The 17,754-nt window shown below is 43.7% G+C and overlaps 1 protein-coding gene across 4 annotated transcripts in view; it reads right to left on the bottom strand.

Annotated features, from left to right (window-relative positions):
• The window catches only part of FANCC (FA complementation group C), a 90,032-nt gene that overhangs the window by 63,968 nt on the left and 8,310 nt on the right, over positions 1-17,754 (bottom strand). For all 4 annotated transcript variants that reach the window (XM_069961752.1, XM_069961755.1, XM_069961753.1 and 1 more), the window contains exons 3-4: positions 9,240-9,324; positions 5,374-5,468 (exon numbers count right to left, since the gene is read on the bottom strand). In XM_069961752.1, coding sequence (XP_069817853.1) covers positions 5,374-5,468; positions 9,240-9,324 — 180 coding nt within the window. The remainder of the gene's footprint in view (positions 1-5,373; positions 5,469-9,239; positions 9,325-17,754) is intronic.

Below are 17,754 nucleotides of genomic sequence, written 5' to 3'. Positions count from 1 at the left end.
CTTCATAAATGGCCGGTCAGATACCAGTAGAGTTATTTATCACACTGGTTCAGCAGCTTCTCCCTAATGTCCTACATAACCCTGTTACAACTTCTGAGTGAATAAAGGAATACTGTATATAAAGCAGCTTCTCCTGTGTGTGTAGAGGATTCAGCCAGTCTCCAGCCTCCATGTCCTGAACAACTCAGAACTAGACTAGATGGAGCAGGTGGGTTTTCCTGCTGACAATCTTCGATGTTTCTAATATTCACCATACACAAAGAAACACTGCTAACACTGCCAAATCCCTGTGACACAGAGGGATCAGCCATACTGATAGTCACACAGAGTGATGTTGAGGGTCACTGTGGGGGCAAGCAATAGCACACACACACACACACACACACACACACACACACACACACACACAGCCTGCTGCTGCCATAGCATCCACACACACAGCCTGCTGCAGCCATAGCACACACACACACACACAGCCTGCTGCAGCCATAGCACACACACACATCCTGCTGCAGCCATAGCATACACACACAGCATGCTGCAGCCATAGCACACACACATACACACACACACAGGCTGCTGCAGCCATAGCATACACACAGCCTGCTGCAGCCATAGCACACATACATACATATACACACAGCCTGTTGCAGCCATAGCGCACATACATACATACACACACACACAGCTGCTGCAGCCATAGCGCACATACATACATACACACACACACAGCTGCTGCAGCCATAGCACACATTACATACATACACACACACACACACACAAACACACACACAGCCTGCTGCAGCCATAGCGCGCGCGCACACACACACACACACACACACAGCTGCTGCCATAGAACACTGAAGAAAAACACACAATCTTCACCCAGAAAACACCACACTGAGGACTGATGTTACTGCTACACTACTTATGTCTTCTCCTCCTCTTTATTACATAGGATATCTTCATATTACACTACTGCTCAAATACAATCATCCAGCATCCAGGAAGAGAACAGCACAGATCTCCCCCCCACACAATGGACTCTTCCAGCTCAGAAACAAACTGGCGAATAGTGACTGACATATTTTCCCCGACCATGCCTTTCTACGTAATAGGGCCAGTGTTTTATTTACTGATATATGGAGGGACGTAAATGTATATGAGAAAGGTTTTTTTCTGGTTTTATTAAATAAGGGGCTTAGATTAATAGAACATAAATTCAATTTGATATGTTTTTTTTCCGACTGCAGCCCAAACTAGCTTCAACTCCAACTCCACAGCCCTGTTTTAGGCCAGAGACATAGAAATCCGGCACTGACCTTAACAATACAATCAAAAACTAAGGGTTGTGACTAAAAAGCAACAGCAGACAACAGTGAACAAATATCCAGTGTAAGAGAAGTAAATACAGAACATATTCGACTTCAAACTTTACTATACAAATGTCCCACAGCTGTTATCTCTCTTAACCCCTTACCGCACGATGACGTAACTGTACATCCTCGCGCGAGTGGGGGAGTTCAGAGCGGGGCCGCACGGCTACCCCACTCTGAACCGCCGCGGTCCTGGGTGCGGCATGTAGCCCGGGGCCGCGGCTATTAGCGGGAACGGTCCGATCGACGTGCCCGCTAATTAAGTCTTCAGATGCAGCTGTCAAAGGTGACAGGTGCATCTGAAGACTTACTGCAGCCGATTCCCTGGTGTCTTGTGGGGAAATCGCTCCCCCGTGAGGTTATCACGGAGGAGCAATCTCCGTGTCTGGTGCCGGCCGGGGTCTTCGCCGTAATGGCGCTAATCACGGCTCGGCATTCTATTGCGTTTGGCTGCAGCGGGGGGCTTCTAGTGTATGAGTAAAAAAAAAAAAAAAAGTGTTATTAATAAAAAGCCCCCTCCCCTAATATAAGTTAGTATCACCCCCCTTTTCCCATTTTATAAATAAAAATAAATAAACAAACATGGTTGGTATCGCCGCGTGCGTAATCGCACAAAATATTAATTTATCACATTCCAGATCTCACACGGTAAACGGCGTAAGCGCAAAAAAATCCCAAAGTGTAAAATTGCGCATTCTTGGTCACATCAAATCCAGAAAAATCATCATAAAGTCGCATTTGCGCCATCAAGGTACCGATAAAAAGAATACATCATGGCGCAAAAAATGACACCTCAGACAGCCCCATAGACCAAAGCATAAAAGCGCTATAAGCGTGGGAGTGGAGCAATTTTAAGGAACATATATTTGTTAACAATGGTTTGAATTTTTTACAAGCCATCAAATAAAATAAAAGTTATACGTTACATATCATTGTAATCGTACTGACTTGAGGAACATATATAACATGTCAGTTTTTCCATAGGACACACGGCATAAAAACTAAACCCCCCCTCACTCCCCAAAGAAAAAGAATTGCGTTTTGTTTTTGTTTTTTCAATTTCGTTGCACATATAATTTTTTTCTGGTTTCGCAGCATATTTTATACAAAAATTCTGCCTGTCATTGCAAAGTACATTTAGTGACGCAAAAAATAAGGGCTCATGTGGGTCTGTAGGTGTAAAAATGCAAGTGCTATGGCCTTTTAAGCACAAGGAAGAAAAAACGAGAACGCAAAAAACGAAAATTAGCCTGGTCCTAAAGGGGTTATTGGTCTTATTTCCTCTCTACAGCAGGGCACATGCCAAGGATGCACCCTCTCTTTTCTACTTTTGATACTGGCAATTGAACCACTAGTTTTCCTTAGTGCTGGTTAGTAATGGGTAGCTTGTGAATGATCAGTTCAAAATGAACTAATGTTCAAAGTGAACAAAATGATCTATATTACTTTCCTGGCAAAGATTAGAGCATCATAAACTAAAGGCAGAGTGCAACAGTGAGTTCAGCTCTAACACGCCGTCACACTGTCATAGGCTTTTCAGTCCCCTGAGCTAAAAAATGAAAGTTATAACACACAGCACATCCCAAAAACACAAAACTAATGTAAAAAAAACTATGAAAATACACTACCTAGACACACCCAGTGTGTGAGAGAGTGTGTGTTTGAATGTGGGAGAGAATTTGTGTGCATGTGCCTGTGTGTGTGTGTGTGTGTGTGAGAGAGTGTGTTCATCCAGCTTACCTGTTGTGATTAAGTCATCTTAATAGCCATAGGCCCATACTTATTGCTAGCACAGACGCTTGTAACCTCACTCTGTGATAAATTTGCTAGTTGCAGCTTTACTGCATTTCAGCTTCCTCATACATTTGTCATAAATCAATACCTGTAACTACCATAGGTGTCACTGCTGAGCTCAGTCATACGTATGTGAATTAATTAAGACTCCCCTGATTCATTCTCCTGGCATTTAGTTCAATGGCTCAGTTAGTTCAGTATGTCACAGATCAGCTCCCTTATACATTCACAATGAATCAGTACCTTTCACTACCACAGCTGTCACTGTTGTGCTGTCTCTGTTGATTAGCATATTTGCTTCTATCAAACTGCTCCAAAACAGCAAGACTGACAGGAAAAAGAAGACCAATGCTATTAACAGAAGGTAAGCAGCTAAAGGGGAATATCAGCAGGTTCTTTTGCATGAACCTGCTTATAGTTCCCCTTTAATTCCTTTGCAATGTTTTTATTCCAGGTCCGAGGTCATTACATGGACATTAAGTAATAAAAGCAAAATAACAGAGCTCTAGTTTACATTTGGATAGGTCACTTCTTTTTCCAAGCAGTTTATCCTGGGTGTAAATGTTTATACAAAACTTTTCCTACACATTTCTTGCTCTAATTATTCCAGCTAGGAATTTGTTTTTATAATGGACTGAGAGTGATTTTAAAAATGAAAGCATACTCATCTGCCCTGATCCCCCCACAGCTGCAGTTCTGATGCCTCCTGTCCTTGTTGGGTTCACACTGCATTTTTGCTGTCCATTTAACACCATTTAAAACCAAACCTGAAGCTGCAAGTCCAGCTGACATACGTAAATCACTACCTGCAGCCGGAACGGCCTGTGTAAAAGCATCCTAAAACCATTTTAGAAAGGTTACAAATAGAAAATGGTTTAACCCATAGCTGCACCAGGATGTTATTGAACGTCCTCGTGCCGCTATGGGAGTTCAGAGGGGGGTCGCGCGGCGACCCCCCTCTGAACTGCCGCGATCCCGGGTGCCGCATGTAGCCCGGGCTCGCGGCTATTAGCGGGCACGGTCCGATCGCCGTGCCCGCTAATTAAGTACTTAGAAGCAGCTGTCAAAGTTGACAGCTGCTTCTAAATACTTGCTGTTATACATCCCTGGTGGTCTAGTGGGGGGATCGCCCCCCTGCGGCGCGGTTGCGGGGGGGCGATCCCTGCATCCATACCGGGCCGGGGTCTGCTCCATAATGGCGCTGATCCCGGCTCGCCATTGTATTACTTTTGGCTGCAGCAGCCAAAAGTAATAGAACACCGATCTCATGGATTCATGCAGTATAACTATACTGCATGGATCTCTATGAAAGATCAGAGTGCATATACTAGAAGTCCCCCAGGGGGGCTTCTAGTATATGTGTAAAGTAAAAGAAAAATGTATTTTTAATAACACAAAATCCCCTCCCCTAATAAAAGTCTGAATCACCCCCCTTTCCCCATTTTATAAATAAAAATAAATTAATTAATTAACAAACAAACATGTTTGCTATCGCCGCGTGCGTAATCGCCCGAACTATTAATTAATCACATTCCTGATCTCACACGGTAAACGGCGTCAGCGCAAAAAAATCCCAAAGTGCAAAATTGCGCATTTTTGGTCGCATCAAATCCAGAATAATTGTAATAAAAAGCGATCAAAAAGTCATATATGCGCAATCAAGGTACCGATAGAAAGATCACATCATGGCGCAAAAAATGACACCTCACACAGACCCATAGACCAAAGGATAAAAGCGCTATAAGCCTGGGAATGGAGCGATTTTAAGGAACATATATTTTCTTTAAAAGGTTTTAATTTTTTACAAGCCATCAAATCAAATAAAAGTTATACATGTTACATATCGTTGAAATCGTAACAACTTAAGGAACATATATAACGAGTCAGTTTTACCCCAGGGCGAACATAGTAAAAACAACCCCCCCCCCCCCCCAAATTAAAAAAAAACATTTTTTTTTTCAATTTCACCACACATATAATTTTTTTCTGGTTTCCCGGCACATTTTAGGCAAAAATTACATCTGCCATAGCAAAGTACAATTAGTTGCGCAAAAAATAAGGGCTCATTTGGGTCTCTAGGTGGAAAAATGCAGGCGCTATGGCCTTATATACACGAGGAGGGAAAAACAAAAATGCAAAAATGAAAACTGGCTGTGTCCCCTAAGGGTTAAATAAGCCCATATACTGCTGGCAACCATCTTACCTTTATCCAGCTATTAGCTTTTCTTTCTATAGCATTCTGTGGTTCTCTGCTGGTCAAGCAGCAAAGACAATAGATCAGCAACTGCCGAGTTTTCTCTGCAAAAAAGTGTTATTTAATATAGTTTTCTATAATAAACAAAAACTCACATTACACTACTGAACTCAAATTTAAAGTGAAAAATGTGTAATCACTCAAGTAATAGTTCATTTCTTATCATTTCTCACATAAGTGAATGAAAACATACAATTAAATCCAAATATGTTTAAAAAATTTTCGAGCAGTCAGGTTTCCCCACTATACTTGCCTAACCTCCCAGCTCCTGCACAGCCCTCTGCTCTCTTTTTTTCCTTCCTTGGAAAACAACTGATGTCAGCACCTGAATGACGTCACCATGTGCAACGCTGCTGGAGGGGGAAAGGACGAAATACTCCTGACAGCTGTAAACTGCAAGCACTTGCAGTTAAAGAAGTCTGGCCATTTTTAAAATCCAACAGCCGGCAGGGGAAATTTGATAAAAAGTACAAGCTTACCTCTCCCCGTGCCTGTGGTGAGTGGTAGGACCAACCTTGAGACCTCCGCCAGGCTTTAGGATCTCCTGCCCTGCACATGTCACAACCCGGCTGATTGGCCGCTCAACCAGTCAGTGACTGGGGTGGGACGCTGCCACACACAACCTGGAGGAAAATGCCCTTCGACAGGGGTCCCGAGGCCAGTCCCACCACTCACCGTGGGCACAGGGAGAAGTAAGTTCGTACTTGATTTCAAACTTCCCTCTTGCAATACTTCTCCTTTAAACTTTCTTTAGTTCTTCTTCTACTCATTCTGGACCAGGTCAGTACCCTGGAAGGTTCCATTGTCTTAAATCGTTTTCCCACCGGACTACAAAAGGGGTTAACAAATAATTATCATTTCTCTGCCATCAATCCGACAGCAGTAAATGGAGTAGAAGTCAGGCAAGCAACCTGCTGCACAATTTACAAAGGGCACTTGGGAACCCCCACTCTTATGATCAGAAGGGATTCTGTCAGTCAAGCCCCAGTGATCATACATTCACCCATAACTATTTTACTGCCAAAACCCCTTTAAGATTTTCCTTATAAGTTTTGTACTAAAGGCCTTCCATTTTCAAAGCCCAGTTTATTAATGTCTTTTTGTAGTTGTGGTGCAGAGAACTGGGGAAAAAGTAATGTGTGCAGCTTATATGTCTAATTTTATACAAAGAAGCCATTTAAAAAAACTGTGCAAATGTATCAAATGACCAATAATACTGCAAACATAAAACTGAATGAAAATGTCCAGGATTTTTGAAGTTTAAATAATTAGGGTTGAATTTCTAAGAAGGAAAAAAAGTTTTTTTTTTTATTTTTTTTTTTTTTATTTAACTGCACTAAACTCTACCATAGCGGTGCTTTCCCATGCCAACATACACAGAGGAAGTGCAAAATGACTCAGAGGCTGTCCATAAATTGGGATGAAAAGGCTAAATTATTAAAATACATTTAGCATTCATTAAAAAAACAATAATAACTACTATCTCCACAAACTAGGAGGGTGCAGACTTGAAGGATTTCATTAAACGAGTTATGGATTTTAAAACCATTAAATAAAGTAATTGAAAATGTACAATTTCCTGGAAAGGACCGTAGCCCGTCTTATATTTCATGCATTTTTCTTGTCATTAGCGACACAAGCATGTAACAAAGATAAAACATACCTGGCCATAACGGTAAACACAAGCTACTTTAATTGAACTCCATAGTTTCATCAGGTGCTTTAAGATGTTAATACTGATGTAAAGCAGCCTCATGTAATAAATGTCTAGCCGGCCTGTAGGCCTGTTGTGACCTCCTGCTGGTAGCATCTTTGTAAATCAGTAAAGTTTGCCCGATTTCAAGAGACAACCATGTATTGTATTTATTTTCTTGACAGGATACACACTGTCAAATGGGTCGGGGGAAAAAACAGATCTCATTTTCCACCATGATATTCTTTTATGAGAGTGGATGAGAGCTATGTTTTATCGAGTACCCTCTGCCCGTCTAGTGTGGTCATTTTTTTATGCAGGAAACTCTGCAAAGTCTATTCTTTAAGAGCAGGCATTTAGACAATATGATTATGATTTCCTGCTTTACAATGAGAAAATAACCCAAGCACTACACCACAGTAGTAAAAGCCATTTAACTGCCTGCTCTGCTCCCCACACACAGAATGCATGCTCAGCACAATAAAGCTGAGAATATGTTGAGAATTGTAATTAAAGAAGAAGAAAAAAAAAGGGGGGGGGGGATGTCTCCGGCCTTTCTAAATATAAAAAGAAATAAAGACCAAAAAGGATTGCTCGATTCTTTATTTTACTAAGGGAAAAAGATAAATTCCAGCTGTTAAAGACCCAAGGAAAGTGGCTGTAGGTTGATGTTATGTAAAAACACTACTGAGATGATATAAAGGGTGACGTGTAAATGAAACATCTGGGTTGAAAAAAAAATGAAGATTTAAAAAAAGAAAATTTAGCTGTTAAAGTCATCACACATACTTGTGTTATTTAGTGGATTTTATAGAATAATTTCAACTCCTTAATAAAAACTGAGAGTCAGAAGCTTAACTTTACAATTTCCACCATGGCACTGTATATAAAATGTTAGTTTTGTAAATTTGGTGACAGCTGCATTGGGCACATTGGTACCAAATTTGTCTTCTCCCCTCATTCCACTTTCCTCAACCCTCACTGACTTCTTTACTGAGCCACCTGAGCTTTCCTGAGATCTCTTCTCTACTATAGCCTATAGTTGGTTGTCTAGAGTCTTTTTTGGTGTGCCTATGGCTATGGCTGTATCCCAGTTTTCCAGGAGGTCCTCCCGCTGGATCCCCCCGCTGCACGGAGCCGCCAGGCAGCGGGAATCATTACGGAGAGTTCGGGTTCATACGAACCCGACCCGAACCAGGTCCGGACCACGTTTTCCGATGTCAGCTGAGTCTGGAGTGAAGACACAGATTATATGATATTTAGCCCTTAACAGGTTTGAATTTCACACAACATTTTTTCAGGTCTGTTTAAAATGGCGTTTGTCATTTTGAGTCTAAAATAAAGTTATTTAACTGTCTAGCCTTCCCTTGCAATGATGGCTGCTGGTACATTATTCTAGTTTGGGGTTACTAATTGCCCTTTGGATGCGGCTTAATTAAAAAGTCCATTTAATTTAGTAAAAACGGAGAAAGAACGGTGAGAAAAGAAAAATTGTGTGTGAACGACCAATAAAAAATGTCCACTGTCTGCAAAAGACGTCCGAAAATAATGATCATGATCATTATTTTGACGTCCGCTGTGAAAACATCCATTATTCAATACATTGAGTGCATTGGACGTCTGTCTTTCCATTGACATTCAATGTATTGCCATTGCAATCAGTTAAATCACCGCAAAAATGCAAATAGCAAAATCGACTGCCTTTTCTCTATTTTTGAAGTTGTGTGAATATAGCCTTATATTGGATGGAAAGAACTGCAATGTAGAAATATAGCTGCATCTGACAAAAGCTTTCAGGTACAAGCAACACACCTGTACTGTACTGTAAATTTGTGTAAACCATAGTGACCAAGGTTCCGTTGATCAGTAACATATTTAATTCTAGGGCAAAACAGGGCTGGGTCAGCAGGTATTCGTTTATTGAAAACATCTATTCGACCACTTGGAGGAAAAAAAACGGAAGTAGGGGCATTTGAACGCTTATCGAATATTTATCGAATATTCAGCGAACTATTCGATAATATTCGATAGATCGAATACCTTACTATTCGATCGAATATCTATTCGATCGAACAGTATTCGCTCATCACTAGTGGATAATAACACAGGCCTCTGCACTTACCATGTCCAATAACAAGGCTGTTCCAGCAAAGACGGCCCAGAAACTGACCAAGCAGAGGAAGCCTTTCTATTGCTGTAGTTGGTTCCTGAAAGCAGTAACACAAAATAAAGAACACCCTTACACTGGATTCATAAAGCATTTATGTCAAATATAATTGCCTGGATACATTGGTCTAAAGTTAAAGCGTTTACCCAGAAGGAGAAAAAGAATTCTTTTCCTTCCACCCAGTGCTTCATTCCCACCTCCCTGTTTTCTTGCAAGTTTATACCTGTTACACATCACCATTAATGCATGCAGGCAAATACAAGCGCACATGCAGTAACCAATGGTTGTACAATGTTGCCAAAATTGGGAACATTGTGCAGACACTGGTCTATACTTATAGAACAGAAAGGTAGAATAGAAGTGCCAGGAGCAGAACAGATATTGCTTTCTCTCCGTCCAGATTACACCCTCAAAGCCACTTTGGACAAGTTTTCAATATATCAATAAGGAAAAAAAAAAACTGTTACGTAGTACAACAAGAACTGACGGCACTGCCATGACAATGGTTCTTGCTGTAAACACAGAAAAATTCTCGTCATTGCTTTTTTAAAGTGTACCTGGGTTTTCAACAAAAATTTAAAGCACTGATTTATATTGTTGTGTAACCAAAGTTGTAGATTTGTGTTATGTTTCCAAGCAGTTGCCACCAGTTCAGTGCCCCCTCTCTTTTCCAGTGGGAGTGACCCTCTCTACCCCTTTGCTGTACTTGCTGCCCTCACTACCTGTACTGCCTATGACACAGACCACACAAGACTGTATGTGGTATACAGGATTTTCACTTGCTATACCCGGCTTGGAGTGTTCTAGGCAGATTGATTTTTCAGCATGATGATCCAGAAGACAAGCTGTTTGATTGCGTGTTAGGATGCCCGCTATCACATGAGCATAAGTTGTATGAACAGTTATGGTCTATATAACAATTACACAGTCAGGATCAATCACACAAAATAATGAAACAAATGTAAGAATCTTTATAAACGTTTTTTTTTTTTTTTATGCGACACAGTTACTGCAGTGACACCATTTTGTGCAACGAACGAGAGTGGAGGTATATACCCTCCCGAGTGTTAGTGAATACATAACCAGTCCTGCAGGAAGATCTCAGTATCTCATAATGTATCCCTAGCTCTAGTACTTACCTTTTTACCACAGAATTTGCTGTCCAGTGCAACAAATAGTAAAAGTAGTCAGTGTCCTATTCAGCAATAAACGCAAGTATAACACATATGGGGAGGGTGTCACCTTTATAAATAGCCTGGAGTGAACAGGTTAGGGATGTAAAGAATCCCCCTGCAACACCTCCAGATCTGTTCCCCGAGCTCCACAATTTATAGAATCAATGTATAGAATCAGCTCCTCCCTTCAACAGTTGGTACCTCCTGTTTTTGCTACAATTAAAGAGTCACTGTCGTATTTTTTTTTTTTTCAGAAATCAATAGTCTAGGACGATTTTAAGAAACTTTGTAATTGGGTTTATTAGCCAAATATGCCATTATCTGCATTTAAAAAGCCTTTTCCCAGGTCCCCCCCTCCCTCCTCTTTTCCATCCACTGCAAAAAAAAAATCTGAAAATTGTGACTTGTTGCATCAGACACAACCTGTCTGTTCTAGGGAGGGGGGAGGAGGAAGGAGGGAGTTAGCCGGCAGCAGAAAGCTGAGAACAAAGGGATTACAGGCATGGAGCTGGGTGACAGCTGTAATCAGAACTCAGAGAGGTCAGTGCTGACTGTCAGAGGAGATAAAGGGTGAGGGATTTGTAGATTAACTCTTTGTTGTCCTGTTTTGGTCTTTTATTTAGCTCTCTCCATAGGAGAACAATGAAGACAGGGGGAAGGGCTTCAAACTGCTTTTTCATGATAAAAATGCATTTTTCGGCTAATAAACCCAATTACAAAGTTTCTTAAAATCGCCTGGACTATTGATTTCTGCAAAAAAAAAATAAAAATCACGACAGTGACACTTTAACCCCTTAGTGACCGCCGATACGGCTTTCTACGGCGGTCACTAATGGTCCTTATTCTGCTGCCATCAGCTTTTTACGGTGATGGCAGAGAATAAGGCTGCGGGGCCGGGACGGCCCCCACCCCATCCCCCCGGCTACCGGAGGTAGCTGAGCGGTTGGGGCAGTGTGTGGGGTCCGTCCCGCCCCCCCCCCCCCCTTACCGACGATCGCCGCTATTAACGTTATAGCGGCGGCCGTCGGTAAAGGGGATTACCGGTGCCGCCGCCGCCTTTCATCTCCCCCCGCCGTGAATCTACGGCGGGGGGAGATGAAATAAGTGTATATCAGACCCCAGATCAGACCCCCCTAGTGCCCCGATAACTAACCCCCCTCCCCCGGTGGCCATCATTTCCAAGATGGCCGCCGCCATCGCTGTGAACCGACTAACGTCGGTTCACAGCGATTAAAAAGTTAAAATGAATGAAAGCCCCATGCTCTCCGCCACCGGAGGTAGCGGAGAGCATGGGGCAGTCATCGGGGACTCCCCTGTGGGGTCCCGGTACAAGCGATCAGCGGTATATACTATATACCGCTGATCGCTTGTACCATGTGCTCCCGACACTTTTTATCCCCTGTCACCATAAATGATTGGTGACAGGGGATAAAAAGTGATGTCCCCCCACCCCCCAAGTCGCCCCCCACCCCACCTGTCACCCCAGTCACCCCCCCCTTCCCCATATACGTTACCTGCTCCTGGAGCTCCTTCCTCCTCGACGTCCTGGCTGGTTATGAAGTGCGCATGCGCTTCACAACCAGCCAACTCTGAAAATTTAAAGTGACAGAGACCAATTTGGTCTCTGTCACTGAACTATGATTACTGTGATAGAAAATATCACAGTAATCATAGTAATACAGTGAAAATGAATGTATAAAGTACAAAAAGTGACAAACATACAAAAAAATAAAACACACACTTTTTATTATAGTAATAATTGCAGTTTACTCCCAAATTACCCCTAACCCCTCCCCAGATTACCCGTAACCACCGCACGTTGCCCGTAACCACCGCACGTTGTCCGTAACCACCGCACGTTGTCCGTAACCACCGCACGTTGCCCGTAACCACCGCACGTTGCCCGTAACCACCGCAAATTGCCAGTGACCCCCTCCAGATTGCCCGTAACCACCCCAAATTACATGTACCCACCCCAGATTACCTATAAGCACTTCAGTTTATCAGTAACAATCCCAGATTGTCTGTAACCCTTCCAGGTTGCACATAACCCCCCCAGGTTCCCCGTAATCATGCCAGATTACATGTAACCCCCCCCCAGATTGCACGTAACCACCGCGCGTTGCCTCTGACCACGTCACGATGCCTCTGACCACGCCACGATGCCTCTGACCACCGCACGTCGCCTCTGACCACCACACGTCGCCTCTGACCACCACACGTCGCCTCTGACCACCCCAAATTGCCAATGACCCCCTCCAGATTGCGGTGCCCATGTCAGATTACAGGTACCCACCCCAGATTGCCTATAAGAACTTCAGTTTATCCATAACCACCCCACATTGCCCGTAACCAGCCCACGTTGCCTGTAACCACCCCAGATTGTCTGTAAGCATTGCAGGTTGCGCGTAACCACCCCACGTTGCCCGTATCCACCCCAGATTGTCTGTAAGCACTGCAGGTTGCCCGTAACCACCCCACGTTTCCCGTAACCATCCCAGATTGTCTGTAAGCACAGCAGGTTGCCCGTAACCAGCCCACGTTGCCCGTTACCAGCCCACGTTGCCTGTAACCAGCCCACGTTGCCTGTAACCAGCCCACGTTGCCTGTAACCAGCCCACGTTGCCTGTAACCAGCCCACGTTGCCTGTAACCAGCCCACGTTGCCTGTAACCAGCCCACGTTGCCTGTAACCACCCCACGTTGCCGTAACCACAGCAGGTTGCCCGTGACCACCACACGTTGCCCATAACCACCACACTTTGCCCGTAACCACCCCGCGTTGCCTGTAACCACCCCACGTTGCCTGTAACCACAGCAGGTTGCCCGTGACCACCCCATGTTGTCCGTAACCACCCCAGATTACCTGTAACCACCTCAGGTTGCCCATAACCACCCCTGGTTGCCCGTAACCACCCCACATTACCTGTAATCTCATTTTTTTTATTTTATTTTAGTAACTGCGCTATTCTAATAACCATTACTAGCTGCGGTTTTGCTCCTGTAAATTGGCGCTCCTTCCCTTCTGAGCCCTGCTGTGTGCCCATACAGTGGTTTATGCCCACATATGAGGTACCGTTTTACTCAGGAGAACCTGCGTTACAGATTTTGGGGTGAATTTTCTCTCCTGTTCCTCGTCAAATTGAGAAATTTCAAACTAAACCAACATATTATTGGAAAAATTCGAGTTTTTCATTTTTACTGGCCAATTTTGAATACTTTCCTCTAATACCTGTGGGGTAAAAATGGTCACCACACACCAAGATGAATTCTTTGAGGGGTGCTCTTTCCAAAATGTGGTGACTTTTGGGGGGAATCTATTCTGCTGACACTACAGGGGCTCAGCAAACGCACCTGGCGCTCAGAAACTTCTTCAGAAAAATCTGCACTGAAAATGCTAATTGGCGCTCCTTCCCTTCTGAGCCCGGCTGTGTGCCCATGCAGTGGTTTATGCCCACATATGGGGTACCGTTCTACTCAGGAGAACCTGCTTTACATATATTGGGGTGACATTTCTCTCCTGTTCCTCGTGAAATTGAGAAATTTCAAACTAAAGGAACATATTATTGGAAAAATTCGAGTTTTTCATTTTTACTGTCTACTTTTGAATACTTTCCTCAAATACCTGTGGGGTCAAAATCTGCATTGAAAAAGCTAATTGGCGCTCCTTCCCTTTTGAGCCCTCCTGTGTGCCCATACAGTGGTTTACGCCCACATATGGGGTACCATTGTACTCAGGAGAACCTGCGTTACAAATTTTGGGGTACTTTTTTCCTCTTGTTCCTCGTGAAATTGAGAAATTTCAAACTAAACGAACATATTATTGGAAGAATTCGAGTTTTTCATTTTTACTGTCTTCTTTTGAATACTTTCCTGTAATACCTGTGGGGTCAAAATGGTCACCACACACCAAGATGAATTCTTTGAGGGGTGTACTTTCCAAAATGGGGTGACTTATGGGGGGTTTTCTCTCTGCTGACACTACAGGGGCACTACAAACGCACCTGGCGCTCAGAAACTTCTTCAGCAAAATCTGCATTGGAAAAGCTAATTGGCGCTCCCTTCCTTCTGAGCCCCGCTGTGTGCCCATACAGTGGTTTACACCCACATATGGGGTACCGTTGTACTCAAGAGAACCTGCATTACAAATTTTGGGGTGCTTTTTGTCTCATATTCCTTTTGAAAATGAGAAACTTTAATCTAAACGTATATATTATTGGAAAATTTAAATTTTCAATTTTTTTACTGCCTAATTGTGAATACTTTCCTCCAGCCCCTGTAGGGTTAAAATGCTCATTATACCCCTAGATTAATTCTTTAAGGTGTGTAGTTTCCAAAATGGGGTCACTTATGGGGGTTTTCAGGATACCAGACTTCTAAATCCATTTAAAAAAAGAACTGGTCCCTAAAAAAATCAGTTTCACAAAAATGTGATAATTTGCTGATAAATTTCTAAGCCCCATAACACCCTAAAAAAGTAAAATATGTTTACCAAATTATGCCAGAATAAAGAAGACATATTGGTAATGTGACTTAGTAACTAATTTATGTGCTACGACTTTCTTTTTTTAGAAGCAGAGAATTTCAAAGTTCATAAAATGCAATTTTTTTAATTTTTCATGATATTTTGATGTTTTTCACAAAAAACACACAAAGTAGTGACCAAATTTTGCCACTAACATAAAGTGCCATATGTCACGAAAAAACAATCTCAGAATCGCTAGCATACGTTAAAGCATCACTGAGCTATAAGAGCATAAAGTGAGACAGGTCAGATTTTGAAAAATTAGCCTGGTCATTAAGGCCCAAACTAGCTGCAGCATGAAGGGGTTAAAGTTTCTCTGTAATACGGAGAGCCATTGTCAGACTTGGTAGTATGTACAGTATCAGAGAATAGTCTAATTTCATCTACTGCCACTTTTTGTGTTTCTCAGGATAGGTCCTCTTTCCTCAGGTTATCTGCTTAGTGATTAAAGTTTGGCGATAAGGACTGTAAAACACACACCCTTCATGCATCTCACCTTACACAATGTTGGTTTTGGTTATTTCTTGATTAATTGCTCTGCTGTAACTGTATACTACTGGGATACAGAAGATTTAGAGTTGGGATGACAATAAGGCCATACCTCACAACCGTCCCGGATTTCGCGGGACATTCCCATTTTCGGGGTGCTGTCCCGCGGTCCCGGAACGGCCCCCCGTGTCCCGTATTATATGTGGCCCCAGCAAAAAAAACAATAAATCAGTAACTCACCTGTCCTCCGGTCCCAGCAGCTCCTCTCCCGGCACAGCGCGCACTCCCGTCATCCTTCGGGGCGGGTAGAGGAGTAGAGTCACTGACTGTGCCGGAAGTGACCTGCAGCCTCCATCATGAATCACTTCCATTACAGTCAGTGACTCTGTATCCCGCTGCCCGCCCCGGAGGATGACGGGAGTGCGCGCTGTGTCGGGAGAGGAGCTGCTGGGACCGGAGGACAGGTGAGTTACTGGTTTATTGTTTTTTTCCGCTGGGACCACACAAATGGGGGGTATTGGCTACTCTGTGGGGCGCTATATGGGGCATTGGCTACTATATGGGGGGATTGGATAATATGTGGGGCACTATATGGGGGATTGGCTACTATGTGGGGCATATATAGGGGCATTGGCTACTATGTGGGGCATATTTGGGGGATTGGATACTATGTGGGGCACTATATGGGGATTGACTACTATGTGGGGCACTATATGAGGGGATTGGATACTATGTGGGGCACTATATGGGGGATTGGCTACTATGTGGGACACTATATGGGGATTGGCTACTATGTGGGCACTATATGGGGGGATTGGCTACTATGTGGGGTACTATATGGGGATTGGCTACTATGTGGGGCACTATATGGGGGCATTGTCTACTATTTGGGGCATATTTGGGGGCATTGGCTACTATGTGGGGCATATATGGGGGATTGGCTACTATGTGGGGCATATATGGGGGATTGGCTACTATGTGGGGCACTATATGGGGATTGGCTACTATGTGGGGAACTATATGAGGGGATTGGATACTATGTGGGGCACTATATGGGGATTGGCTACTATGTGGGACACTATATGGGGATTGGCTACTATGTGGGCACTATATGGGGGGGATTGGCTTCTATGTGGGGTACTATATGGGGATTGGCTACTATGTGGGGCACTATATGGGGGCATTGGCTACTATGTGGGGCATATTTAGGGGCATTGGCTACTATCTGGGGCATTATGGGGGATTGGCTACTATGTGGGGCACTATATGGGGATTGGCTACTATCTGGGGCACTATATGAGGGGATTGGATACTATGTGGGGCACTATATAGGGGATTGGCTACTATGTTGGGCATATATGGGGGCATTGGCTACTATGTGGGGCTCTATATGGGGGCATTGGATACTATGTGGGGCACTATATGGGGGGCATAGGCTACTATGTGGGGCTCTATATGGGGGCATTGGATACTATGTGGGGCACTATGTGGGGGATTGGATTCTATGTGGGGCACTATGTGGGGGATTGGACACTATGTGGGGCACTGGATTCTATGTGGGGCACTATGTGGGGGATTGGATTCTATGTGGGGCACTATGTGGGGCACTATGTGGGGGATTGGACACTATGTGGGGCACTGGATTCTATGTGGGGCACTATGTGGGGGATTGGATTCTATGTGGGGCACTATGTGGGGGATTGGGCACTATGTGGGGCATTGGATACTATGTTGGTCACTATATGGGGGCATTGGATACTATGTGGGGCACTATAATGGGGATTGGATACTATATAGGGCATTTTTGGCGGGATTGGATACTGTATAGGGCACTATTCAGTCAGCAGCATGTGGTGACTGTAGGGGAGTGGCTATGGAGGGTTGCTATGGGGGCGTGGCTATGGAGGGTCGCTATGGGGGCGTGGCTATGGGGACCGGGGCGCACATGTCCCTCTTTGCTCTTTTCAAAAGTTGGGAGGTATGATAAGGCAGCAGGCAGGCACAGGGGCTATACTATATAAAGGAGCAGGTTGAGGGAAGTACTGTATACATAATTTCCACAATAGACAGGACTTCTGAGGATGAGTGCCTGGAGGGCCTGTAACCAAAGACTTGCTCATCTTCTCTGTCTGAATTAAAAACAATGGTCAATGAGGCCAAAATGGCTCATGTGGTTAATGACAGGGAATCTGACTTCCTGATCGCCAATTATCCGATGAGGGCTACATTTTCCGATGAAAGGGAGGCCCATTGTGTCTGGTGCAGGTAACATTACTCAAAAT

This window comes from Dendropsophus ebraccatus, chromosome 3, assembly GCF_027789765.1.
Source record: "Dendropsophus ebraccatus isolate aDenEbr1 chromosome 3, aDenEbr1.pat, whole genome shotgun sequence".
In the NCBI taxonomy this organism is placed as follows: Eukaryota; Metazoa; Chordata; class Amphibia; order Anura; family Hylidae; genus Dendropsophus; species Dendropsophus ebraccatus.
Note: the sequence above shows the minus strand (reverse complement) of the source record. Positions and strands in the feature narration are given on the sequence as shown.